This window comes from Triticum urartu, chromosome 6A (genome assembly GCF_056163025.1).
Source record: "Triticum urartu cultivar PI428250 chromosome 6A, HENAU_Tu73, whole genome shotgun sequence".
Lineage (NCBI taxonomy): Eukaryota > Viridiplantae > Streptophyta > Magnoliopsida > Poales > Poaceae > Triticum > Triticum urartu.
The window spans coordinates 123,041,506-123,068,126 of record NC_141878.1 but is presented as its reverse complement, the minus strand read 5'-3'; the positions used below and the strand labels follow the sequence as shown (position 1 = coordinate 123,068,126).

Sequence of the window (26,621 nt, the reverse complement as noted above, 5' to 3'; positions counted from 1 at the left end):
GGGATCCATGTATGAGAACAAAAGTGTGGACTTTGGTTGACTTGCCTGATGATCGGCAAGCCATTGAAAATAAATGGATCTTCAAGAAGAAGACTGACGTTGACGGTAATATTAATGTCTATAAAGCTCGACTTGTTGCGAAAGTTTTTCGACAAGTTCAAGCGGTTGACTAGATGAGACCTTCTCACCCGTAGCGATGCTTAAGTCTGTCCGAATCATGTTAGTGCTACCTCTTGAGCACTGCGTTGGTTTTCCCCGAAGAGGAAGGGATGATGCAGCAAAGTAGCGTAAGTATTTCCCTCAGTTTTTGAGAACCAAGGTATCAATCCGGTAGGAGGCTACGCGCGAGTCCCTCGCACCTGCACAAAACAAATTAATCCTCGCAACCAACGCAAATAGGGGTTGTCAATCCCTATAAGGCCAGTTACGAGAGTGAGATCTGATAGATTTGATAAGATAATATTTTTGGTATTTTTATGATAAAAGATGCAAAGTAAAATAAAGGCAAAGTAAATAGCAAAGGAAATAACTAAGTAATAGGAGATCAATATGATAAAGATAGACCTGGGGGGCATAGGTTTCACTAGTGGCTTCTGTCAAGAGCATAAGTATTCTACGGTGGGTGAACAAATTACTGTTGAGCAATTGACAGAATTGAGCATAGTTATGAGAATATCTAGGTGTGATCATGTATATAGGCATCACGTACGAGACAAGTAGACCGACTCCTGCCTGCATCTACTACTATTACTCCACTCATCGACCGCTATCCAGCATGCATCTAGAGTATTAAGTTAAAAACAGAGTAACGCCTTAAGCAAGATGACATGATGTAGAGGGATAGACTCATGCAACATGAAGAAAACCCCATCTTTTTATCCTCGATGGCAACAATACAATACGTGCCTTGCTGCCCTTATTGTCACCGGGAAAGGACACCACAAGATTGAACCCAAAGCTAAGCACTTCTCCCATTGCAAGAAAGATCAATCTAGTAGGCCAAACCAAACTGATAATTCAAAGAGACTTGCAAAGATAACCAATCATACATAAAAGAATTCAGAGAAGATTCAAATATTATTCATAGATAAACTTGATCATAAACCCACAATTCATCGGTCTCAACAAACACACCGCAAAAAGAAGATTACATCGAATAGGTCTCCACAAGAGAGGGGAGAACATTGTATTGAGATCCAAAAAGAGAGAAGAAGCCATCTAGATAATAACTATGGACCCGTAGGTCTGAGGTAAACTACTCACACTTCATCGGAGAAGCTATGGTGTTGATGTAGAAGCCCTCCGTGATCGATGCCTCCTACGGCGGAGCTCCGAAACAGGCCCCAAGATGGGATCTCGTGGATACAGAAAGTTACGGCGGTGGAATTAGGGTTTTGGCTCCGTATCTGATCGTTTGGGGGTACGTGGATATATATATAGGAGGAAGGAGTACGTCGGTGGAGCAACAGGGGGCCCACGAGGGTGGAGGGCGCGCCTGGTGGGGGTGGGCGCGTCCCCCTACCTCGTGGCCTCCCGTTTCCTTTCTTGACGTACGGTCCAAGTCTCTCTGGTCTTATTCGTTGAGAAAATCACGTTCCCTAAGGTTTCATTCCGTGTGGACTCCGTTTGATATTCCTTTTCTTCGAAACCCTAAAACAGGCAAAAAAACAGCAATTCTGGGCTGGGCCTTCGGTTAATATGTTAGTCCCAAAAATAATATAAAAGTGGATAATAAAGCCCAATAATGTCCAAAACAGTAGATAATATAGCATGGAGCAATCAAAAATTATAGATACATTGGAGACGTATCAGTTAGCAATTGCCGCATTTTATGATTATGAAATTTGGCAAATGGATGTAAAAACTGCATTCTTGAATGGATTTCTGGAAGAAGAGTTGTATATGATGCAACCGGAAGGTTTTGTCGATCCAAAGGGAGCTAACAAAGTGTGCAAGCTCCAGCGATCCATTTATGGACTGGTGCAAGCCTCTTGGAGTTGGAATAAACGCTTTGATAGTGTGATCAAACCATTTGGCTTTGTACAGACTTTTGGAGAAGACTGTATTTACAAGAAAGTGAGTGGGAGCTCTGTAGCATTTCTGATATTATATGTGGATGACATATTGCTGATTGGAAATGATATAGAATTTCTGGATAGCATAAAGGGATACTTGAATAAGAGTTTTTCAATGAAAGACCTCGGTGAAGCTGCTTATATATTGGGCATCAAGATCTATAGAGATAGATCAAGATGCTTAATTGGACTTTCACAAAGCACATACCTTGACAAAGTTTTGAAGAAGTTCAAAATGGATCAAGCAAAGAAAGGGTTCTTGCCTGTGTTACAAGGTGTGAAGTTGAGTAAGACTCAATGCCCGACCACTGCAGAAGATAGAGAGATGATGAAAGATGTTGCTTATGCTTCAGCCATAGGCTCTATCATGTATGCAATGTTGTGTACCAGACCTGATATGTGCCTTGCTATAAGTCTAGCAGGGAGGTACCAAAGTAATCCAGGACTGGATCACTGGACAGCGGCCAAGAACATCCTGAAGTACCTGAAAAGGACTAAGGATATGTTTCTCATTTATGGAGGTGACAAAGAGCTCATTGTAAATGGTTACGTTGATGCAAGCTTTGACACTAATCCAGACGATTCTAATTCGCAAACCGGATACGTGTTTACATTGAAGGAGGAGCTGTTAGTTGGTGCAGTTCTAAACAAAGCGTCGTGGCGGGATCTACATGTGAAGCGGAGTACATAGCTGCTTCGAAAGCAGCAAATTAAGGAGTCTGGATGAAGGAGTTCATATCCGATCTAGGTGTCATACCTAGTGCATCGGGTCCAATGAAAATCTTTTGTGACAATACTGGAGCAATTGCCTTGGCGAAGGAATCCAGATTTCACAAGAGAACCAAGCACATCAAGAGATGCTTCAATTCCATCCGGGATCTAGTCCAGGTGGGAGACATAGAAATTTGCAAGATACATACGGATCTAAATGTTGCAGACCCATTGACTAAGCCTCTTCCATGAGCAAAATATGATCAGCACCAAGACTCCATGGGTGTTAGAGTCATTACTGTGTAATCTAGATTATTGACTCTAGTGCAAGTGGGAGACTCAAGGAAATATGCCCTAGAGGCAATAATAAAGTTATTATTTATTTCCTTATATCATGATAAATGTTTATTATTCATGCTAGAATTGTACTAACCGGAAACATAATACTTGTGTGAATACATAGACAAAGAGAGTGTCACTAGTATGCCTCTACTTGACTAGCTCGTTGATCAAAGATGGTTATGTTTCCTAGCCATAGACATGAGTTGTCATTTGACTAACGGGATCACATCATTAGGAGAATGATGTGATTGACTTGACCCATTCCGTTAGCTTAGCACTTGATCGTTTAGTATGTTGCTATTGCTTTCTTCATGACTTATACATGTTCCTATGACTATGAGATTATGCAACTCCCGTTTACCAGAGGAACACTTTGTGTGCTACCAAACGTCACAACGTAACTGGGTGATTATAAAGGTGCTCTACAGGTGTCTCCGAAGGTACTTGTTGGGTTGGCGTATTTCGATATTAGGATTTGTCACTCCGATTGTCGAAGAGGTATCTCTGGGCCCACTCAGTAATGCACATCATTTAAGCCTTGCAAGCATTGCAACTAATGAGTTAGTTGCAGGATGATGTATTACAGAACGAGTAAAGAGACTTGCCGGTAACGAGATTGAACTAGGTATTGAGATACCGACGATCGAATCTCAGGCAAGTAACATACCGATGACAAAGGGAACAACGTATGTTGTTATGCGGTCTGACCGATAAAGATCTTCGTAGAATATGTGGGAGCCAATATCAGCATCCAGGTTCCGCTATTGGTTATTGACCGGAGACGTGTCTCAGTCATGTCTACATAGTTCTCGAACCCGTAGGGTCCGCACGCTTAAAGTTTTGATGACGGTTATATTATGAGTTTATGAGTTTTGATGTACCGAATGTTGTTCGGAGTTCCGGATATGATTACGGACATGACGAGGAGTCTCGAAATGGTTGAGACATGAAGATTGATATATTGGAAGCCTATATTTGGATATCGGAAATGTTCCGGGTGAAATCGGGATTTTACCGGAGTACCGAGGGGTTACCGGAACCCCCGGGGCTTAATGGGCCATAGTGGGCCTTAGTGGAGAAGAGGAGAGGCGGCTAGGGCAGGGCCGCGCGCCCCTCCCCCTCTAGTCCGAATAGGACAAGGAGAGGGGGTGCCCCCCCCTTTCCTTCCTCTCTCCCTCCTCTTTTCCCCCTTCTCCTAATCCAACAAGGAAGGGAGGGAGTCCTACTCCCGGTGGGAGTAGGACTCCTCCTGGCGTGCCTCCTCCTGGCCGGCCGCACCTCCCCCCCCCCCCTTGCTCCTTTATATACAGGGGCAGGAGGGCACCCAAGAGACACAACAATTTATTTGATCTTTTAGCCGTGTGCGGTGCCCCCCTTCACCATAGTCCACCTCGATAATACTGTAGCGGTGCTTAGGCGAAACCCTGCGTCGGTAGAACATCATCATCGTCACCACGCCGTCGTGCTGACGAAACTCTCCCTCAACACTCGGCTGGATCGGAGTTCGAGGGATGTCATCGGGCTGAACGTGTGCTGAACTCAGAGGTGCCGTGTGTTCGGTACTTGATCGGTCGGATCGTGAAGACGTACGACTACATCAACTGCGTTGTGCTAACGCTTCCGCTTTCGGTCTACGAGGGTACGTGGACAACACTCTTCCCTCTCGTTGCTATGCATCACCATGATCTTGCGTGTGCGTAGGAAATTTTTTGAAATTACTACGTTTCCCAACACCATCAGGTGTTCAAAACTCTTTGGAAAACAGCAGACAATTTTTTTCTGGTTATTACTCTATGACAGAGTCAATTCAAGGAACCTATTGAAAAGAAGATCTATGTACCTGGAGGACTATAACTGTGCCCACTGCACTAAGCATACGGAAGAAACGACACTACATCTTTTTTTGGGACTATGACTTTGCATGGTCTTGTTGGAACAAGATTCTACCCACAGGCCTCGGGGCATCTCCAGTCTGGATGAGATCTGCATCAGAATGAACGCATTTCCCAGTGATATAGCCCTGGATATCATCTTGGCAAGCTGTTGGAGCATTTGGCTAGTCAGAAATGATAAATTTTTCAGGAATGTTGCAACCCATCTGATGACATGGGAGTTCTACTTGAAAGACATGCTTGCAGTTTACAGCGCCAAACACAGTAAAGCGCAAAAGATTAAGGAGTGGATTGAATCAAACCTCTAATTGTAGACATGTTCCCTAGACTTGGTATTGGCTAGTCTTGTTTTCTATCTTTTTCTGATGCTTGTAAATACTTTTTATATTAATATATTACCGTAGAACTATTGTTCTATGGTTCATGCTTCAAAAAAAACGTCGACGTCGAGAACATCGATCCATGGATCCGTCCATTGAAGTAGGCGGTCCGGGCTAGATTTTTCACTGTCATGTGGCCGAGCAGGAGCCCATGTCATACTGTGAAACTGGTGACGGCGGTAGCTAGCTTTTTTGTCGATAAATGAAATATATTAATATCAAAAATATATCACATACACCAGACCTCTACAACAACAAAAATGTCTAGAGCTAGTCTAGACATGAAGGAAGCACATAGCCGAAAAGAAAAAAAAGAAAGAAGAAAAAAGAAAGAGAAAATTAAAGAAACCCCGCCGGAGCGATCAGAGCATCGCATCAACATGAACAAACCACCACCTTTAACGACACCTATACTAAGTATAAGGGTTCTCCAACGCGACGCCTTCTAGAATTTAACAGTGCACAAGCGCTGTCGTCGCCATGTCTAACCACAAAAGTCTGAACATGGGTTTTCACTCCGGAGAGGTCCGACCACCAAACAATGCCCTCAACAAGAAAACGAGTAGAGAGCCATCATTGCCAGATACAACCAATGAAGGCTAGACCTAGGGTTTTCACCCCAGAAACCGAGACGCGGAACTCAAAGAGCACCCCCAAGAACGAAGTAATCCTGTGTCGCTGCCCCTACTTGCCGAGTTGCTGCAATTCGACGAACGTCTGACTCACAGTCATCACGTGCACGGTTCCGCAAACCGTATGCACACAATGAGTAGCGGATCGTCGTCATCTTCTCATTCACCGCAAGTACTCTCTGGGAAAGCCACCGCTAGTAGGTGATCTCGACTCAACACGAGCATGCAAGATAATACCTTCGCAACACAATCGATCTTTAAACACGATCACCTTGAATCCCCACGTATACACTCTTGAATCAGGGCCATGGAGTTGTCGATGCCGATGATTCCAGGATGGCAACAATCTATGGTTGATAATCAACAAACACACCAACATGCAACCTTTTATGGCGTCGGCGATGCATCCGCATCCGAGGAGCACGCCATAGCAGATCCAGAACCTTGTGATGACGCCACTAGGCCTGGCAAAGTTAACACAGCCGCGCCCAGAACCGTTGAGGTTCAGCGACAACATGGCCGAGTGATCTTGGATAGGATTGCCGATGCGATCTAGGGTCACGAGTCGGAGAAGAAGAATCAACGAGCGCTGCCGGCATCACCTGCGGGCGCACCGCACACCAACAGCGTCCAATCGCCGTCTTCCACCAACTCGCCGCAGGGCCGCCGCCCTAGAAACCTCCGCCCATGGCCTCTATCGCCCCACACGTGGCAGCCTCCGATAGCAAAAGAACACACCGCCACCCTTCAGTGGCGGACCTGCCGCCACCGCGGCTCAGGCTGGCGGCAGCTGCAGAGGAGAAAGACGACGGCGGGGACTGCTGGCGGCGACGTTAGGTTTGGCTCCTGGCCCGTCCCCTGGGGAGAGACGGCCAGAAGCGAATGAAGCGTTTTTTTATTGTGTCCTATGTGAAGCCTCCATGGGCGTCTAACTAGCACCAACTCTCGGAAACTTCCGTGTCCTATGCGAAGCTTTCGTGTTTCGATCATGTCCATTTGCACCAGAAAGTTGGAAGAACTGGAGCCATCAGGGAGGCGGGGGATTGGGGTGAAACGGCTTCAAGGGATGCAGCGTGATGCGCGAGCTTAAGGCCTCGTTTGACATGAAGGGATTCATGAGGATTTGAGGTGTGGGGATTGAAGGGGATTTGGTGAATCCCTCTCCTCCACCCAATCCCCTCAATTTCCCATGCATCCAATCCCCTTCCTGAAGAAACTCGTTTGGTAGGCGGAGAATGGAGGAGGCGTGCGCTGTCGCTGCCCTCGAAGTTCTGCTTTCGCGAGGCCCTCGACGAGAATTCTGAACCGCGCGTGTATGAGGGGATTGGAAGGGATCGGAGGGGTTTCGGCTGTGCAAACCCCACCTATCAAATGGGCCGACGAGGTTTCGTGGGGATTCTGGGCCTCCCAGGGATCATCCTCTCCAAACCTCCTGAATCCTCCTGCGCCAAGCGAGGCCTCATGGTGGACGACATGATCAACGCGTCGCAGGTGAGGTGGCCGCTGCCGGTGTCGGTGCCCCCTCGCCGGCTGGCCGTGCCGCGTCCGTAGTCCGGCACGTACGGCGTACGGAAGGAGGACCGGATCACCCATCGAGCAAAGGCTAGCTGGAGAGTGGACAGTGGTAGGCCCGTGAACCCTACATCCTTGAATGTGTCTGTAAACTGTGAAAGATTTGCATGAATTGCCCATTCAGGGGCATGAACTCCCGTGTCTATCTCATGGTTTACATGGAGGAGAGGACCCAGACTAGCCACAATGGGAGTAACTTAACTAGTAACATCACACATTTCAATACAAAATTGCTTATGTGGCAGCTAATTAATGAGAAGAGAGGGGTTTGTGGTAACTTAGCTAGTTACTGTAACATGACACATTTCAAGACATAATGAGTCTATAGCCTAATAAATGAACTCTTTCATGATACCACTCATATGTTACTACTTCCTCCGTCACGGTTTAGAAGGCACGCTTGGAAATTCTCTGGGACCTAGGTGGTTATCTATTGGTTGTGAGATGGGCTAAAAAATAGCATTCACACTACGCATGCATATAGAAATAGTATACGGAGTACTAATTAGCTACTAGAAATAAATGCAATGTGCCCTAAACCTTGCCTATTGTGGAAACGCACGCAAATTTAACTGTGCCTTCCAAAACGGTGACGGACGGAGTATCCACTATGGAGGTAGTAATATAGACTAGTAACATCGACAAGTTACTACTCTATGTTACTTCCCATTGTGAGCAGTCTGAGCGCGATACCACTTTATAGTTTTCTCAAAAGAAGATGGATTAGCTAGTGGTGAAATACGCTCCACGAGTGCCAACAACAGTTCAAATGTCGGTGGTTGTGATGTGAGTTTGTCTCACTCCCAACAGCAAATTAATTAAGCTCAGTGAGACTTGACAGGTCGTACTTACCATGTCGATGCCGATTAAATTCATCTCTACAAGGGCCAGCCCTGAGGGGGGGCAGGGGGGCGGCCGCCCCGGGCCCCCGAGATCTAGGGGCCCCCTCCCAGGTGTAGTGTGTGTATAAAGGTAAGTAGCCCATTAGCCATAGCTTCACGTAGAAAGAAAAGGAAGCAGCCCAAGTCCAGAAAGGAAGGGATGGCGGTACGCAGGTAAAGCAGCGTACGATTGTGAGGAAACAAATCAGCGTAACACACGTAAATCACGTCCTTCCGTTCCATTTATTCCTTACTATCGTGAGACAATCTCCCTCCAAAATAAAAACAATCGTGTGGCGTGATTTATTCCGTAATTTTCTATATTCTCCGTTATCTGCAGGCTCCAAACCCTAGTTCCCATGTCGCAGAGCCTATTGAAAATAAGCATCGGAGGGCTGATTGGTATCGAGGCGCTGTACGCGATGATGACGCAGCATGAACATCGCCTAGCCCTGAAAATTGGCACTGCCGGAGTGGGGTGCACACGTACATCGCCGAGTGTATGCCACCAAAAATTCACATGACAACATCGCCGAGCGTCCAATGATTGATGCCGATCTAATCAATTTGAGGTACTGTATGTCATATTACTATCCCCTACTCCCCGCAAAGAAAAATTCACTATTCCCTACAATTTCAAGTAAACCTTCGTGCTTTTGATAAAAGTAGTTGCCAAAATAAAATTCTTGAAGCTGAGAAGGACTTTCATGTTAAATATTTGTTTGCTTTGGTTGATATGAATCACTTCACTGAGGTAAAGGATTTAAGAAAGTCACAGTGTTTAAAGATTTATTCGGATTACTGTGCATGTGATTGTTCCATCTTAGTTAAAAAAATTCTTTTAAATTTTAAAATTATTATTGAACCATTTGGGATAAACAATGCCTGAAAGAGTTTAAATGGTTAGGCAACATTATGCATCAAGAAGTGGATGACATTGACTTCGACATCGACACAATCATAAGTCACTTTACATTGAAGAATCTTACAAGAAAATTGAAGATAATATGCATTTGATGTTTATATTAAGGGCCCCAAATTTTACGTTCGCCCAGGTCCCAAAATCTCAGGCCGGACCCTGATCTCTACCGGGAAGCCATGGCCCATGGACCAGATCGGCTGCTCCATCTAAGTCGATGGTGTTATCTACTAGTATGTGTATCCTCCCAGTCCCCGACATAGTGGCCCATGCATGTTACTTACCTGCCAGCCGACACCACATTGTTTCACTTGCACTCGTAACACGTATGGTGCTTTCCTGCATGGATGTCTAGCTGGAGCATATACAGAGCATCACGGGCATGCACGCCGCAGTTACTGCGTGCCGTGTGTGCAGCACCAATGCTTGTCGACGGACCGAGCTGTGTTTTTCTTTTGCACCGCCCAGACCAGAAGAGTGACCAACACATGAAAGGAAGACAAGCACAGTGGTCTATCCACACAATCAGCGAACTGTCACGAAACCCAAATAAATCGATCAGTGGGTCACGGACGAGGAATCAGACCGGGCGCAGGTGCAGCAGCACGCCGACGCCAACGCCGCTTAAGCAAAGAAAGTGCACGGAGGCATGCAAGCGCACTGCCCGACGTACGCCGTTGCTCAGGCATCGGCTTCTGTAAACAAGCCTTCTCTGCCTGCCACCGGTTAGCTCCAGGCACACCGTTAATCTCGTTGGAGGCAAACGTGGGACTCGTACCGTGCAATCCGGGATCACGGGCTCCAGGCCGGAACAATCACCATCGTTTCCCCACGAATTTATTACATGCGGTATTTTTTTTGAGGGGTACCTGCACTATTTTTCTAAGCAGGCATGGGTGAGGAGGATGACGGTGCAGACATATATTTTCCTCCGGCTTTTCACGCCCCCGTCAGCCCAACTTTGCTCTTTCGCTACTTTCTCACACAACTTGATGACGATGATTAGATAAACTGAACAGAGGGAGGCCATCTTGTCGATTCGTGCTTCCCTTCCGTACCGCGGCGTGTACCTGACTGCCACCTCTCGCCGCCCGCCGCCTTACAAGCTTCTCTTCTCTTCTCTCAAAAAGAAAAGAGAAGCTAAGAGTACAAGCATGCCTCACGTAATTTTCCTGCTCTCGCACCGCTCAAATGCAGCGTGGTCAAAACCTGGCCGGGCACGTATTGATTTCCAGAAGATCGATCCGCGGATTCGTGCAGGGCCAACAGCGCAACGTGACGGCTAGTTTTGGACAGGAACGCAGCGACCAATCGTGTACCTACGTACGTATAGGACAGCGGCACTGCCTCTACTACTTCTACAAAGCGCGTAGAAAAGGGAGAAAACAAGGCCGAACCGATGATGACTCGCGTGCTCGTGCGTCAATCCTCTCTTCTTGGCTGATCCTGACCAGATTTGGTTCTTGCTTCCTTTGACATCCATAGCTTGTTACTTAGCACTCCGTGTAAAAAACACCCCCTATACATTAATTAAACAATAAAACAATTACAGATGATTGTAAAACTGTTACCACTTGATTAATGAATGTTTCCCCCCGCAAAAAAGATTGAACAAGAAAATCTGTGCATACGGTTTCGGGGTTCCGGAGTTATCAAGTTATCAACTATACTAATTACCGTAGAACAATTGTTCTACGGTATCGGGGTTAAAGAAAAGTATCAACTACTCCAGACGGTTCACAAATATAAGATGTTCTACTTATTACTTTTCTAAATTGGATGCATATAGAAACATTTTAGTGTGTCTGTTTGCTCGTTTTCATCGGTATGTGATCCATATTGAAATATTCAAAACATATATTTATGAACACGGGAGTAGTGCAGTCCCACATAGTGTGTGAACTCTACTTATTTCGCCGGAAGTTGCAAGCCAACACTTATAAGAATCTCAGCCACAATACCTTTTTCCAAAGAAGCACAACTGTACATTTTGTAACAATTGTTTAGGGGGTTTTGTAACATTTTGTAAGACCCAACTATCACACTCTGTCCAATTTGAGACAGACAGGCTAGGAAAAAACCGAGACGGAGGGACCAAAGAATGTTATCAGCTGGTCTTGGGCTTCTGTTAACTTTACATCGGCCTTCCATTTTCTATGTGGGCCACACTAATATCTAGTTTTTTTTTCTTTCTCGAAAAGGAAACTCTCCGGCCTCTGCATCAGAACGATATGATGTTAACTATTTAACGTGTATACACACTATAAAATGTTAACTATTTTTCAAATACATGTTCAACACTTTCGAATACATGAGTGAAAAAATCGTGATGAAGATTTTTTTAAATCACCGCGGAACATTTTTTTATACATGACAAACATTATTTAAATACATGATGATCAATTTTTAAAAAGTACATGTTTCAACATTTTTATGAATACATGTTGATCAATTTTACACCTTGATTTTTTTTTCTAAAAGTTACACAAACATAATTTTTTACATTAATAGACATTTTCTAAAAATGCAGCAACATATGTTTGAAGTGCGTGAACTTTTTTTAAATGTCATAACGTTTTTGAATGGTACCAAATAATTTTTTGAAATTATGGAAACCCTTTCACATTTTTTTAATGTCACAAACATTTCCTGAAACGTGAACATTTTGAAATGTCACGAACATTTTTTAGAATAGTATGATTGTTTAAAAAAAATGCACGGTCGAAAACATTACATTGCGTCAACATTTACATATGCGTGGTGAACTTTTTCTTAAAACATTTAAGCAAATTATTTATGAAACGTGTTCTTTTGATTACAATGCGTTAACATTTTGATAAATTGAGATGAATAACTAAAAATTAAAATTTTTATTGTAGAATTGTTGCAATATTTTGTCTACAATTCTACAATTTTGAAAGGTGGGGCGGCAAAAGGCTAACTTTTCCATCTAAGCCCTCTCATAAAAATTCTTCATTACTTCATTCAAACATAAGGGGGGGGGGGGCATTGGCCCCCTCGGCTAAATATCTTTGGCCTCTGCTAGTATGTTTGTTTGTTGTATTGATGGTGTAAACATTTTTTTATATAAATTGGACCACCCCGACCTGAAATCCTGGCAATGCCTGAGTTGGAAAAGATGGATGAGGCCCATGCATGGTGATCGTTCGTTCATCCACACCCCCGGCTCTAGCCCATGTCATTAGCAAAAAATTGTACTTTTGCTCAATTTTAAGGACATATTGGTTCTTTGTTTGCATGGCTTATGTGGGCGGTGTGAAAAATATCTTCCTTTGTAATCACCGATGGTTTGAACGATATTATGATTACAGATGCTTCCACTACACTGATGTGTTGAGATTGAGATAACTAATCATCTACTACATGAAGCAGGGCCGTCTCTAGAAATTCGGGCCCTGGGAAAAATCCAAAATGTGGGCCAAAATTCCGAACAATTCACATAATAGAACAACTAATATGTGTAAAGTATACACTCACTTTATTATATAATTTCAAGTTCATTATATTTGTACCTCACAAAATTATATATGTAGGCATATTTCAAGTACTAATGCTAAAAAAGGTAAAGGGAAAGCAAAGCAGTAAACTAGCCAAATACCTATTGAGGGCATTCGTTAGATATTGGGCCTCGACTCCAGTCTTTCTTTCGTCTTACGCTTTGCAAGACCCGAATCATGCGTCCTAATTCTAGTAGACCTGATGAAGATTCAGTAACAAAACCTAACAAATTGTAAGTCATCATTAATCAAATGGAATCTAATTCGTTTCAAATAGTAACGCTCGCTATATGACTAGATCATTCAAATACAGAGAAAATAAATTGAAAAGGCAAACTTGCTCTTGGAGATTAAAACAGTCTGTAGTCTGGCGTTTGTGAAAGAGAAGAAACTATACTGCACAGGTTTTGGTCCTGTCCGTTTGTTGCACACTGTTGGGCATTGATCAATGAGGACTAAGGAGAGAGAGGAGACGACGTGTTCACTCCACGAAATTTCGTCTCGTCACAAGAATCGCTCAAGAGGTGGTTACTAAACTGGTTTGGTTCGGCTTGCGAGGCTGACAAGAGTGTCATGATTATGATGTTATATCACATGTGGCTTGCAAGGAATGCTACAAGAGATGGAAAGGCTGTTGAAGATGCTCGTTCTTTGGTCGAACGTGTCTGGAGACTGCTGGAGGATTGGGCTAACGCACACGCACCACCGGTCAACACACAGGGAGGGAAGCCCACGGAGTCTTGGCAGACCACGTGTCCAAGGATGGCTCAAGGTGAACATCGACGGGGAGACGACGAAGGTCGATGGATCTGGGGGCGGAGGAGCGGTCGTGCGCGATCATCATGGTGTGTTCATTGGAGGAACATGCCATTTTTTTTTCCTTCCATCGTCGGTCCGGAGCACCCGGAGCTATTGGCTTGTCGGAGAGGCATCCACCTTGCTTTAGAGTTTGGAGCACGCAGGGTCATCGGGGAGTCTGACTTCCGGGGACGATAGATGCTTTGAAGAATAATGAGCTGGACAGATCACGGCACAACCCTCTCGTTGAGGAGATCAAAGAGCTACTCGGCATGCGCTGGATGAGTTTAATGTGTGTTGGGCTAGACGCTCTGCTAATACTGCGACGCACAATCTAGCTAGAGTTGGCTACCTGAATAATATGGGTAAGATTTTTGTTTCTTTTTTCTCTGATTGTATTTGTGACGTTATTGCGGCTGAATTGGCCGCGGACTAGTTAATAAAAGGTAGCACCTTTTTCCCTAAAGAGAAATACTTGTCGATCAACCGAGTTGTGTTTTTCTTTTGCACCGCCCAGAAGAGTGGCCAAGAAATGGAAGCAAGACAAGCGCGATGGTCTATCCATACAATCAGCAAACAGTCACCAAGCCCACGACGGCCCTTCACCGCACGGCCCGGTATTATGGGCCGTGTACGTACGTACGGTGCACGCCCCTCAATTCCCTCCCGCCTTTCACCGTCGGCCGAATTCCCGGTTTGCTTCTGTCTCTCGGACGATCGACCGCCCGCTCACCATCGTCCACCGAGAACTGGTAGCAAGGTGCTCCTACTTTTGACTCCAGCTGCCTGCCTGCCCTCTTTGCTTTGCCGAAAGAAGATCCACTAAACGAGCTTATCATTTTGGTTTATGCCACCCCAAAGCTGCTTCCAGCACTCATTTCAAGTGGTAGTGGTAGCAAAAGGAAACACCATCTTTACTCTTTCTTTGGCGCGTCCCTTCCTACCACGGCATGTACTACCAAGCAAGTATTCGCAGCCCGTCCGTCCCCCGCGAGAGCGACGTGCGACTTCCGAGGCTCCCGGCGGCCGGCGTGCTCGCGGTTCGTGGCGCAGTCGCCATCGCCTTTTGAGAGAAAAAGGAGGAGAATATTGGAACGGTGAAGCTGGCTAGCTAGCGCAGCGCAGATCAACCTACTACAGTACTACGATCTTGAGTTGATACGACCGACCGGTCGCTTCCGTTGATATGATCTGTCGCGAACGGCTGATTTCACGCGACTAGTAATAGTACGTACGCCGTTAGTAGTGCATCGACCTCTGTAAACAAACCCTCTCGACTTGTCACCCGTAAGCTCTAGACAAACCGTTAAGGCCTCATTTGGTTTGTAGGAATTTCATAGTATTTCTATAGAATAGAATTTGCAAAAGAATTTTTTTAAAAGCCCTTTGATTTGTTGGAATGGATTCCTATTTTTATGTAGGATAGAAATCAATTCTTTAAATTTTAAAGGAAAAAACATTAGCTAAGACTCAATGAAAAAATTCAAATCCTATGCATCAAATGATATCTATTTCTCTATAGAAATAGAGATGCATATCATCTCATTTTCTATGATTTTTCTATTCCTATAAGATTTCTATCCTATGAACTAAAGGAGGCCTAAGAGCATCTCCAGCCGTTGGCCCCTCAGGATGCGCTAAAAATCGTCCCCTAGGGACGCACCGGCGCAAACCGCGTGCTGGGGGCGTGATGCTCCCCAGTCACGGCACCCACGTTTTTTTAAACTAAAATCCGGCACAAACAAGGAGCAAATTCAACCAAACTTCGGCGAGTTCATATATATTTAGAATATTTTACAAAAGAAGAAAAGAAACACTACTAGGCCCGCCGTCGCCCTCGCTGTTCCTCCCCGCCCGCCGCCCTTGAAGCTTTACATGCCGAGGAGCCTGTAGAACTATATGTAGTCGCCGCCGCCGCCGTTGTCGTCGTCGTCGCCTCCTCCGCGGCCGCCGTCCCTGCTGCACCCCTCCCCTAGTTGGCGCGGAGGGTTGGACGGTCCGGGGGCGTCCTCGTCGTCGCCACTGTCGAGGACCACCACACCGTTCTCGTCCTTGCGCCCACGCTTGGGGGCGGCTATCTCCTCCAGGGCTCGGCGTTGCCGGACCATCTCGTCGTGGAGGTAGTCGTCCCGCGCCCACTTTAGGGCGGCCTCGTCAGAGAGGCCGCGCCGGGCAATGAAGTCGTACTCCACGGGGAGGTCGGGCTCCACCTTCGGCCTGATGAGGACGAGGCGGCCAGAGGTGGGGGAGGAGTCGGCGATGCCGACGCCGGAGCTGCGGGTGCGCGGGCTGACCGGCGTGTCCTGGGGCTTCGGCTTGACGGGGCGGAGGCAGGGAGAGCCGGACGAGCGGCCGGACGAGGAGGTGGACGCCCCGGGATCCATGCGCCTCGGCGTCCACGAGCTCCCACGTCGGCGGGAGAAGGACGAGGGAGCGGGGTACTCTAGCCTGGGCGTGTTGCCGCCCTCGATGTACTCGAGGACGACCTCCAGCGTGCGGCCGGGCACGCCCCACCATCGACGGCGGCCTTCGGAGTTGAGCCTTTCGGAGGGCACGACGCCGTTGGTAGCCTCGAACTGCTCGGCGTGGCGGCGACGGAAGTAGGGCTCCCACAGCGGGACGTACCGCGGACCTTCCCTCGGCGCCTACGGCAGATTGGCGCGGATACACGCGATCTTCCACGCCGCGCCGCCCGGATAGACGGCGGTGGCACCGGGACCCCGCCGGCGCTGATCCTCCACGCCCCGGGCACCCGCATGTCCGGCGGGACCGGGTACTCGGCCTCATAAAGGAGCCAAGTTTCGTCCTCGTGAAGGTGGCGGCGGCCGAAGCCGTTCGTCGCCGCGCCATCGCTTGAAAAGCGCTCGGCTATGGTTGAAATGGAAACGACGAGAAGAGAGGGAGGAAGGGGGATGTCGAGGAACGACGACGTCGGCGGTGGAGAGTCTGTACGTCACCGGCGCGCTGGGGGCGGCTTATATAGGCGGAGGCGTTGCGCGTACGCGTGGCCGCCGGGTGTACGCGTGGCGGGCGAGGGACCCGCGTCGTCCCGTCTTCACTGCGCTGCCCGTGAGGCATCAATGAAGGAGGCTGACCGGCGCGGCAGCTTTGACATTGATTCCGTCGCGGGAACCGAGGCGATGAGGACGACGAAGCGGCGAGAAGAGCCGAGTCGCTGCCAAAGAGGGTCCGCCGATTTTCACGCCAAAAACGTTTCGGCCGGCCCTCTCAAGTGTCCTCAGCGTGTCGGGTTCGGTCTGGGTCCGCCGGCGTCAATTTCAACCCAAGCCGGCGAAAAAAAGGCCTGCGGAAGCGCGACTGAGACGATTTTTCGACACCGGCGACGGAAAAATTGCTTGAGGGCCTTATTAAGGACGCGGCTGAAGATGCTCTAATCCCTGATTCCAAGGCGGCAGCATGCGTGTGGGAGTCCATGTGGACCCGTACCGTCCATTCCGGTAAGTAAGTTTTTTTTTAAGGGATTCGAAGCTAACCAAGTGAAACAGTCAAGCGCAGATCTGCTTCCCGATTGAAAGGCGCGTCGCCGTCGAAAAGGAAACAAGGACTACAAGCATTACTCGCAAAAAAAAACGACTACAAGCATGCATCATTTTTGTACACCTCCTTTTTTTTTATATGTTTTTGTACACCTCCTTTAGCACCGTTTAAAATGCAGCATAGTCAAAACAGGGCCGGGCACGTGTTGCTTTCAAGAAGATCGGCCCATAGATCCGCTCGGTGGCCTACGCGGGCCGGGCTTCAATTTCCATGGTCCTTCGAGAGCCTAACTTGCTGATCCACCTCGCAAAAAAAAAACTTGCTAATCCAGCGTAGCTGCAGCTGCACTCGTGCAGGTCTGTCGGGGTCTCCAGCAGCAACAGCGTAATGTGACGGCTAGTTTTGGACAAGAAGGCAATGGCCAATCGTGTACGTACGGTGGCACCGTCTTCTACAAAGCGCGTGGAAAAGGGAGAAACCAGCCCGAACCGAAGTGCGTGCCCTCCTGTCTGTCCCGACGATCCGCGTGCTTGTGCGTCAACCGTCTTTTCTTGCATGATCCTGACGATATTTTTTTTTAACACAGTACAAACGCAAACGATCATACATACATGCATACACACATCTCTATAAATGCACACGCACGCATCCTACTTCTATGAACACTTTCGAAATACTGAGCGGCATATCATTTTATAATTTACGAAGTCAACGTAGGCGCCTCGTCGTCGTCGTAAGCATGAGAACTTGACCCCTGGTGGGCTGGGGATACCACTGTCCCTCTAACTATCCAACCACAGATTGGTTCGTGATATATTTTATTGTTAGTTTCCTTGACATCCATACTCACTCGGTACTTTTTATTTAATTGTTTGGATTGCTCATCACATGTGTCATGTGGTATACTCACTCGGTACTTACTACGTGGAAAAAACAGCCTCTTGCATTTAAGCAAAAAAAAAAATCAAAGCATACATGCGCAAGGCATGAGACCTTTCATCAGCGTGCGGGAATCAGGTGTGTGAGCTCTACTTATTTCGCCGAAAACAAGCTATCAACAATTCACCAACAATACCATTCTTTTCTATTGAGAAACACAACAATCCGTTCTGCAGGACTCAACTATTACACTGTTCAATTCGAGACAGAGGGACGAATGAATGTTACGAACTTCTTCTTTTTTGTATGTGATGAAGTCGGAATGTTATCAGCTGGTCTCGGGCTTCTCTTAAACTTTACACCAGGCTTTCATTTTCTGTATGGGCCTCTCTTATTTTGCTTCAATTCTCATTGTAGCCCTCTAAGAAATGTTTACATTCGAGGGTTTGGCATTTTCTATTTAGTGCTGCAGGCGCCGGTTATAGCTGTTTCCGCAAACCGGCGGGAGGAAAAAAGGTGCACTTCGGATGGGACTCGATCCCGCAACCTCACGGTCGTTCACTTCATTCACCAACCACCGCACTAACTCATATTACTTGCCCAAACTACTGCTTCTTCACATTTTCTTCTGAAAACAATTCCTTTTTCCTATTTCTTTTTCCTTGTTATTCGAAATGGTTTTGTTATGCCTTTTTTTCTTTTTTCTTCTTTTTGGAACGGTTTCATATTTCTTTTGCTAATTTGAAAGAACTATTTTTCAAAATCGGTGAACTTTCTTTCACAATCGATGAACTGTTTTTCAAGATCGATGAACTATTTTCTAAATCGATGAGCTTTTTTCTAAATCGATGAACTCTTTTTCAAAATCGATGGACTCTTTTCACAATCCATGAACTTTTTTTAAAAATCGACGAACTTTTTAAAAAATCGATGAACTTTTTTTCAAAATCGATGAACTGTTTTTCAAAATTGATGAACTTTTTTAAAATTCAGCGAACTTATTTCAAAATTGATGAACCCTTTTCCAATTTGATGACTTTTTGTAATTTCTGTGAAATTTTTCCAAATTTGATGACTTAAAAAAATGGATGAAGGTTTCCAAATCTTTGAACTTTTTTGAATCTCGATTTTTCCTTTTTTTGGTGATATTTTCGTTTTAATTTTTCATCTTTTTCTAAAGTCAACGGTTGACCAGTCCTGGTCAACCGCGACCGTACGAACAGCCCTCGAGGCTCTCGATCGAGCGAGGGACCAGGTGGGGCGAGTTTAGCGAGCGACTGAACGTGGTCGCTACATGGGCCGGCCCACGATTCGGCGGCTGTGAGCGCCAGCTCCTTAGCTCGGTCTCGCCCCTGGCGCGAGCCGCTGCATTGAATGAATGGACCGGCCTGGTGAAGCGATTCCTGGAAGGTTCTTAATTACAAAGTTTTTTCTTCTGTGTTTTCTCATTACGGTTTTTATATGATTTTTTCTTATTTTTTAAATTGCATGTCTACTTTTTAAATAAATTTTGTATATTCCTGTGTACACATTGCATATTTTTTTGATACATGTTGAGAATTTTTCCAATAAATGATGAACATTCTTTCAAATACATGTTTGATTTTTTTAATAAATGTTAAACATTTTTCAACTACACGTCAACATTTTTTAATACATGTGAACCATATTTCAGATAAACCTTGAACGTTGTTAGTACGTGATGAACTTTTCTTTAAATTTATGTGGATAAACATTGATATAAACATTTTTAATACATGTTAACATTTTTTAAATTTTACAAACATTTTTCATATTGTATAAACATTATTTTCAAACATGTGAACATTTTTCTAAATGTAATAACTTTTTTCAGTGCTAAAAAAAATTTGTTTCAAAAATTACAGAAACCGCGTTTTACAGAGTATAATTTTTTAAATGCCACAAATATTTTTGAAATGTCTGAGCTATTTCTCGCTGCGGGCGAGACAACACGGAAGCAGCTATTTCTCGCTCAACGTGAGATGGAAGGATCACTCGCGTTGGTCTCCCTCGTATTTGGACCAGCCCGATTCTGTATGCATTTTGTTCGCTGGCTTCTCACGTTTCCTCTGATCGCTGGCTTTTCTTGTTCACTCGAATCGCTACAGTTATTTTTTTGGTTTATTCTTTTTCGGGTTTTTCCTTCTTTTCGTTTTTTAAGTTTTTTCCTGTTTACCTTTTTGTTGAGTTTTTTTGGGGGTTTTTCACTTCTTTTTTTCTTTTCTTGGGTTTTAGTTGTTTTTTGTTTTTTTCTTTGTTTCTTCAATTTTTCTAGTTTTTCTGTTTTATTTTTGCCATTTCATTGGCTTTCTTTGTTTCTTTCTCGGCTTTCATCATCTTTTATATTTTTCTTTGATTTTTTGTTTTCTTTCTCGTTTTTCATTGGTCTTTTTCTTTTGCATCTTTATTTATTTATTTATTTGGATTTCTTCTATTTCTTTCTTTGTTTTATTCGGTATTGTTTGTTTTCCTTTTTTTCTTTATTGATTTTCTCTATTTTCTATTCATTTTTCTTTGTATTGGACATTCTTCATTTTTATTGTTTTGCGTCATTTTCAATTTCTTTTTTGTTCAAAACATGTTAACTTTTTTCAATAAAATTTAACATTTTTCATATTCAGCTGAAACATTTCTTAAACAAATAGTTAACATTTTTTATATACACACTTAACTTTTTTTTCAGAACTTATGTTTTCATGTCTACTTTTTTACAGACATTGTACACTATATATATTTAATACAGTTTTAATACACATTTAACTTTATTCAAATACAAGATTAACTATGTTTTTAATACATGGTCAACATTTTATATACATATTGAATTATATTTTTGAAATGCTTTGCTAATGTTTTCAAATATAACATCAACATTTTTTAATAAATGGTCAATATTTTTTGTATGCACATTTAACATTTTTAAATGCATGATTAACTTTTTTTAATACGTGCTTGGCATTTTTTTCTATACACATTTAACACTTTTCAAATGCTTGATTAAAAAATTTTAAAATACAAGATATAATTTTTTTATACATTATCAACATTTTTGCATAGACATTTAACATATTCCAAATGCTAAATTCACATGAAATACTTTTTTAAACGTTTTCTAAACTATTGATTAACATTTTGCAGTTACGTGATCAACTTTTTTCACCCACATTGTATACATTTTTCGGTTGCATGGTCAACATTTTTTGTATAAAACATTTAACATTTTTAAATGCAGGTTAAGCTTTTTCAAAACATTATGTAAAGTGTGTGTGTGTGTGTGTGTGTGTGTGTGTGTGTGTGTGTGTGTGTGTGTGTGTGTATTTAAAAAAATAAATCGAAAACGAAAACAAAATTGTGAGAAACAAAAAAAATGAGGCAGTGACCTTCCGCGCTCTGGGCCAGCCTATTCGCGTGGTCATTCAGGCGAGCTCTGCCTCCGTCTCGCATGACGTGAGACATAGTCGCGCCCACGAGACAAAGCGCTGCCCATTTCTAAGGAACCACTCTGTTTTACTGCTAAACCGCTATTGTGCCTAAACCCGAGTATACAAAAGCAGCAGTGCATTGTTAAACCCAAAAAGAAAAGAATGACTTCCCCTTAAAACCTTCTCTTCCATTTACAGATTACAAAAAGGCAGAAACAATACAAAAATTGCTGCAAGAGGTCACATCAAAATGAAAAATTCGAAAGCATCATTTTTAGTTTTAAAAATTATGAAACAATACATTTCTTTTGTGAAGTTTCAGGATGGAATATGTTTTTTTAGCGCAGTACAAATGCAAGCGCTCATATATACGTGCGTACATTCACTCCTACAAATGCACACACGTACACCCTACACCTATGAGCACTTTGGAGAGACCGAGTTGGCATATTATCTTGAGGTTGACGAAGTCATCATAGACGCCTCGTGCTCGACGAAAACGCCTCCTCACACTGAACGTGCATTGTCGTAAATTCTGAAATAATAAGTCAAAAAAATTGAAGCACCGAGGCTTGAACCCTGGTGAGTAGCAATCTGTTGAAGTGAGCTACAGACATACACAAAAAGTCAAAGTTTACAAAGTTTGGATTTTTTAAAAAATCTATACGCACTACATTATGAAACGGAGGGAGTATATAAAAGTTGTGTGGTTGCACTTGCAGCACGAGAAAAACCGGTACACTTTTCTGAAGGATAAGTGCTTGTAATAGTAATCGTGAAACAAAACAAATGTCCTATTGCCTTCTACTCCCTCCGTTCCGATACATCCGTACTTGCGACAAGTAATTCAGAACGGAGGGAGTAATTGTATGTAGGTAAAGGGGTAGATTCTTATGGTTCTAATCCACCGAACAGGCCCAAAATTCTTGTAAATTCCATTGAACCAAAGAGGGCCCCAAACTGACTAAACTGCTATGACCATGCGGAAAAATCTCCCAAAAGTTCAGTGGCTGGGATGAATAGCCAGTGAGGCTGAAACCTTGGGGTTCAATGCCAGAGCGACTCATAGTTTATTTTCACGATATCATTCGGTGTAGCCAAGGGAGTTTTCCAGTGAAACAACATTGGGATGACCGAACATACAATCAACTTTTCGAAATGTTGGAGCATATAGCTGCGAAAACTTGCAGCAACAATAGACCAAATTTCAGAAATCGTGAGCCAAAACGCACAGTAAACAGACACAAAATATAGTTACCGAATTTGCGAGTATCAAGTCCGCCCACAGTTACGCTAATATCACAATTCGCATAAAACCACCATCAACATACAAAAAACAGTTCAAAAAATATCGATTCGCCGAAGCAGCAAAAGCATCTATAAGTGTTATCAACCACCTAAAGATCTATCCGCACCACAAGCACCACCAAATCGACAGCAATAGTAAACACAAGGCATATCTAGCAGACAGCAGGACGACCGTATGAGGTCTGGTGGCTTAGGCAGCCTCCTCTTCCTCCTCCTCGTCATACTCTTCCTCTTCGTCAGCTGTGGCATCCTGGTACTGCTGGTACTCAGCGACCAGATCGTTCATGTTGCTCTCGGCCTCGGTGAACTCCATCTCATCCATGCCCTCACCGGTGTACCAGTGCAAGAAAGCCTTCCTCCTGAACATGGCAGTGAACTGCTCGCTCACACGGCGGAACATCTCCTGGATGGAGGTGGAGTTGCCAACAAAGGTGGACGACATTGACAGGCCTGTGGGAGGGATGTCACACACGCTTGACTTCACATTGTTGGGTATCCACTCAACAAAGTATGACGAGTTCTTGTTCTGGACGTTCAGCATCTGCTCATCAACTTCCTTTGTGCTCATCTTCCCACGGAACATGGCAGAGGCTGTGAGGTACCGGCCGTGACGCGGGTCAGCAGCACACATCATGTTCTTTGAGTCCCACATCTGCTGGGTCAACTCAGGAACAGTGAGGGCACGGTACTGCTGAGAACCCCTCGAGGTCAGTGGTGCGAAGCCAACCATGAAGAAATGGAGGCGAGGGAACGGGATCAAGTTGACTGCGAGTTTCCGGAGGTCGGAGTTCAGCTGACCGGGGAAGCGGAGGCAGCAAGTGACACCACTCATAGTTGCAGATATAAGATGGTTCAGATCACCAACTGAAAAAGGAATGAAGCAACAGAGTGAGAAGAATGAATATACAGATGCCAGATAGAAATGAGAGTAACAATGTGTAATAGCACAAAGAATGCCAATATTCATTTCAGTCTTTTAGATCACCAGATCATACAGGCACAAGTACTACATATGAAATAGATAATTCATGTAAGTATCAAAACCATAGTGGAATACATGTGACACCCATATAACCAACAGAAAACAAGAACAAAGTTGTATAGAGATGACTGTAGATTAGTATCATGGAGTCTTGATTGGTGATAACTGTAGAGCTCTATGTTGTATTTGTAATTACTGGGACAAGATCATGGGAATTAAGCACAGAAGACTAATCACAGCACATTCAAACTTACATGTGGGTGTAGCAAGCTTCAGAGTGCGGAAGCAGATGTCATAGAGAGCCTCATTGTCAAGTACCATGCACTCATCAGCGTTCTCAACAAGTTGGTGTACAGAAAGTGTAGCATTGTAAGGTTCCACCACAGTGTCAGACACCTTTGGTGATGGAAAGACTGAGAATGTCAACATCATCCTATCTGGGTACTCCTCCCTGATCTTGGAGATGAGCAGTGTACCCATACCAGAACCAGTTCCTCCTCCCAGAGAGTGGCAGACTTGGAATCCTGTGATAGATGAGAATCATAGGTTATTTCGGTTCTCATTTCAGTGTGCACTTGAATAAATAGGCAACCCAATAACTAGAGTAGTGTTATGTTCTGTAATGTTCAGCAATCCACACACATAGAGAAAACTGGAACATAATGAGCACATCAAGCAGACTCATAAGCACAGGTGCTTGAGAAATCAACATCACGCATGCTACTCTACCGATGCTTTGATCCACACACATCACTAAGCAGGGACACTGGTGCTCGAGAAAACAGCATTAGACATGCTACTCTACTGATGCTTTGATCCACACACATCACTAAGCAGGCACACTGGTGCTCAAGAAATCAGCATCAGACATGCTGCTCTACTGATGCTATGATCCACACACATCACTAAGCAGGCACGCTGGTGCTTGAGAAATGAACATCACACATGCTACTCTACTGATGCTATGATCCACACACATCACTAAGCAGGCACACTGGTGCTTGAGAAATCAACATCACACATGCTACTCTACTGATGCTTTAATCTTCTTTGAGAATTTACTGTAATTTACTCAGCAGAGTAGTAGAGAGTGGACAGCTACTGCTTAGAAATAAACATAGAATTCGCAGATAATTATGCAACCAGAGGAATGCACTGGACCTCATACACGCAAATAACAACTTGAATGCAATGGATCTATCATACACGCCAAAGACCAACATAATGCAGCTGATCACAGCAAAGTAGCAGATATCTACCGCATCCATTCTACTATTCGATGATCTCCGTGGTTAGAACCACATAAACCATCCAAATGCACCCCCTCGACAAGTAGAGAAGCAGAATGAACAGTCAACCCTGATCGTATGAGTACTGGAAGCCAGATCTACAGGTTCAGAACCACGCGAACAACCTCCTGCGCAAAGGGGGCAAAAGGCCAGATCTACGAGGCGAGAAGCCAGTAATCGTAATAGCATTCTAACAGATCGCTTTAACACGGAAGAAGGGCAGCAGATCTACACGCCCCAAAACCACACGAGATCCATTTCGGGAAGAAGGAAAAGGTCCAGATCCAGGCGGAGGAGGGTATACCTTGCAGGCAGTCGCAGTTCTCGGCCTCCTTGCGGACGACGTCGAGGACGGAGTCGATGAGCTCGGCGCCCTCGGTGTAGTGGCCCTTGGCCCAGTTGTTGCCGGCGCCGGACTGGCCGAAGACGAAGTTGTCGGGGCGGAAGATCTGGCCGTAGGGCCCCGAGCGGAGGGAGTCCATGGTGCCCGGCTCGAGGTCCATGAGGACGGCGCGGGGCACGAAGCGGCCGCCGCTGGCCTCGTTGTAGTAGACGTTGATGCGCTCGAGCTGGAGGTCGGAGTCGCCGGCGTACTTGCCGGTCTGGTCGATGCCGTGCTCGTCGCAGATCACCTCCCAGAACTTGGCCCCGATCTGGTTGCCGCACTGGCCGCCCTGGATGTGGAGGATCTCCCTCATGGCGGCGGCGGGGGAGGGGTAGGGTTCCGGCGAGGTTTTGGAGGGGGGGCGGAGGGGGAGGGAGAGGGGGGAGTGGAGGCACGGATCTGTGGGGAGTGGGGGGGCGTGGGTGAGCGGAGTTTTATTTGGAACGGCGTGGGCGGAGGGGAGCGTGCGGGGCCGGTTACCGGGGTTGGAAATTTGAAATCGTTTCGAGGGGTGGTGGTGATTTGCGGTTCCGCGGCGGCGTTTCGGGGGCGAGTCAGGTCGGCGGTTTACCGGGTGACCGGGTGGGCGTGCGGTGTGGTCTGCCATGCTCGTATTTCACGGTGCGAGACGAGAGACAAAGGATGGGATTTACTGCCAAAATGTTTTCTTTTTTGAAAGATCCGGGGTCTCCGGCTTCATTGATTTAGCAGAAAGATTTACTGCCAAAATGTGACTATCTCACGGTTGCCGTCATCTTTGTTTTCTTTGTTTCCTTGCGCGTGTTAAATCAAATCCTGCATGTGATTGTGTAAATAAATGTCGGTAAATGTTTATCAAAATCTCTTGATGATTGTGTAAATAATTGTTTGTAAGTAATTAATGTGGAATTGGTATAGAAGGTAAGTAACTTTTGGGCCTGTTTGTTTGCGTTTTTGCTTCTGCTTTTGCAATTTTTTCACTTTGGTCAAAAAGTCACAAAAACTTCTAAATAGGTGCTTTTGGAGCATTTTTGACTTTTGATGAATCAATGTAAGAGCATGGCCAATGCATAGCCTCAGGGTGATGCCTCACATGCCATGTAGGATCGGGTGTCAGAAAAATTAGGTTCGGATAGGG

General features: G+C 45.0%; 1 protein-coding gene and 1 pseudogene across 1 annotated transcript; both read right to left on the bottom strand.

The window, feature by feature from the left end:
* Nucleotides 1–15,591: 15,591 nt before the first annotated feature.
* Nucleotides 15,592–17,174, bottom strand: LOC147964403 (uncharacterized; annotated as a pseudogene).
* A 5,600-nt stretch (nucleotides 17,175–22,774) lies between these two features.
* LOC125516174 (tubulin beta-3 chain) lies at nucleotides 22,775–25,895 on the bottom strand. Its single transcript, XM_048681657.2, has 3 exons — nucleotides 25,424–25,895; nucleotides 24,085–24,354; nucleotides 22,775–23,712 (listed from the first exon to the last, which is right to left on the bottom strand). Exons 1-3 carry the CDS (start codon nucleotides 25,815–25,817, stop codon nucleotides 23,039–23,041), a joined length of 1,338 nt encoding a protein of 445 aa, XP_048537614.1. The 5' UTR covers nucleotides 25,818–25,895; the 3' UTR covers nucleotides 22,775–23,038.
* Between the last annotated feature and the right edge of the window lie 726 nt (nucleotides 25,896–26,621).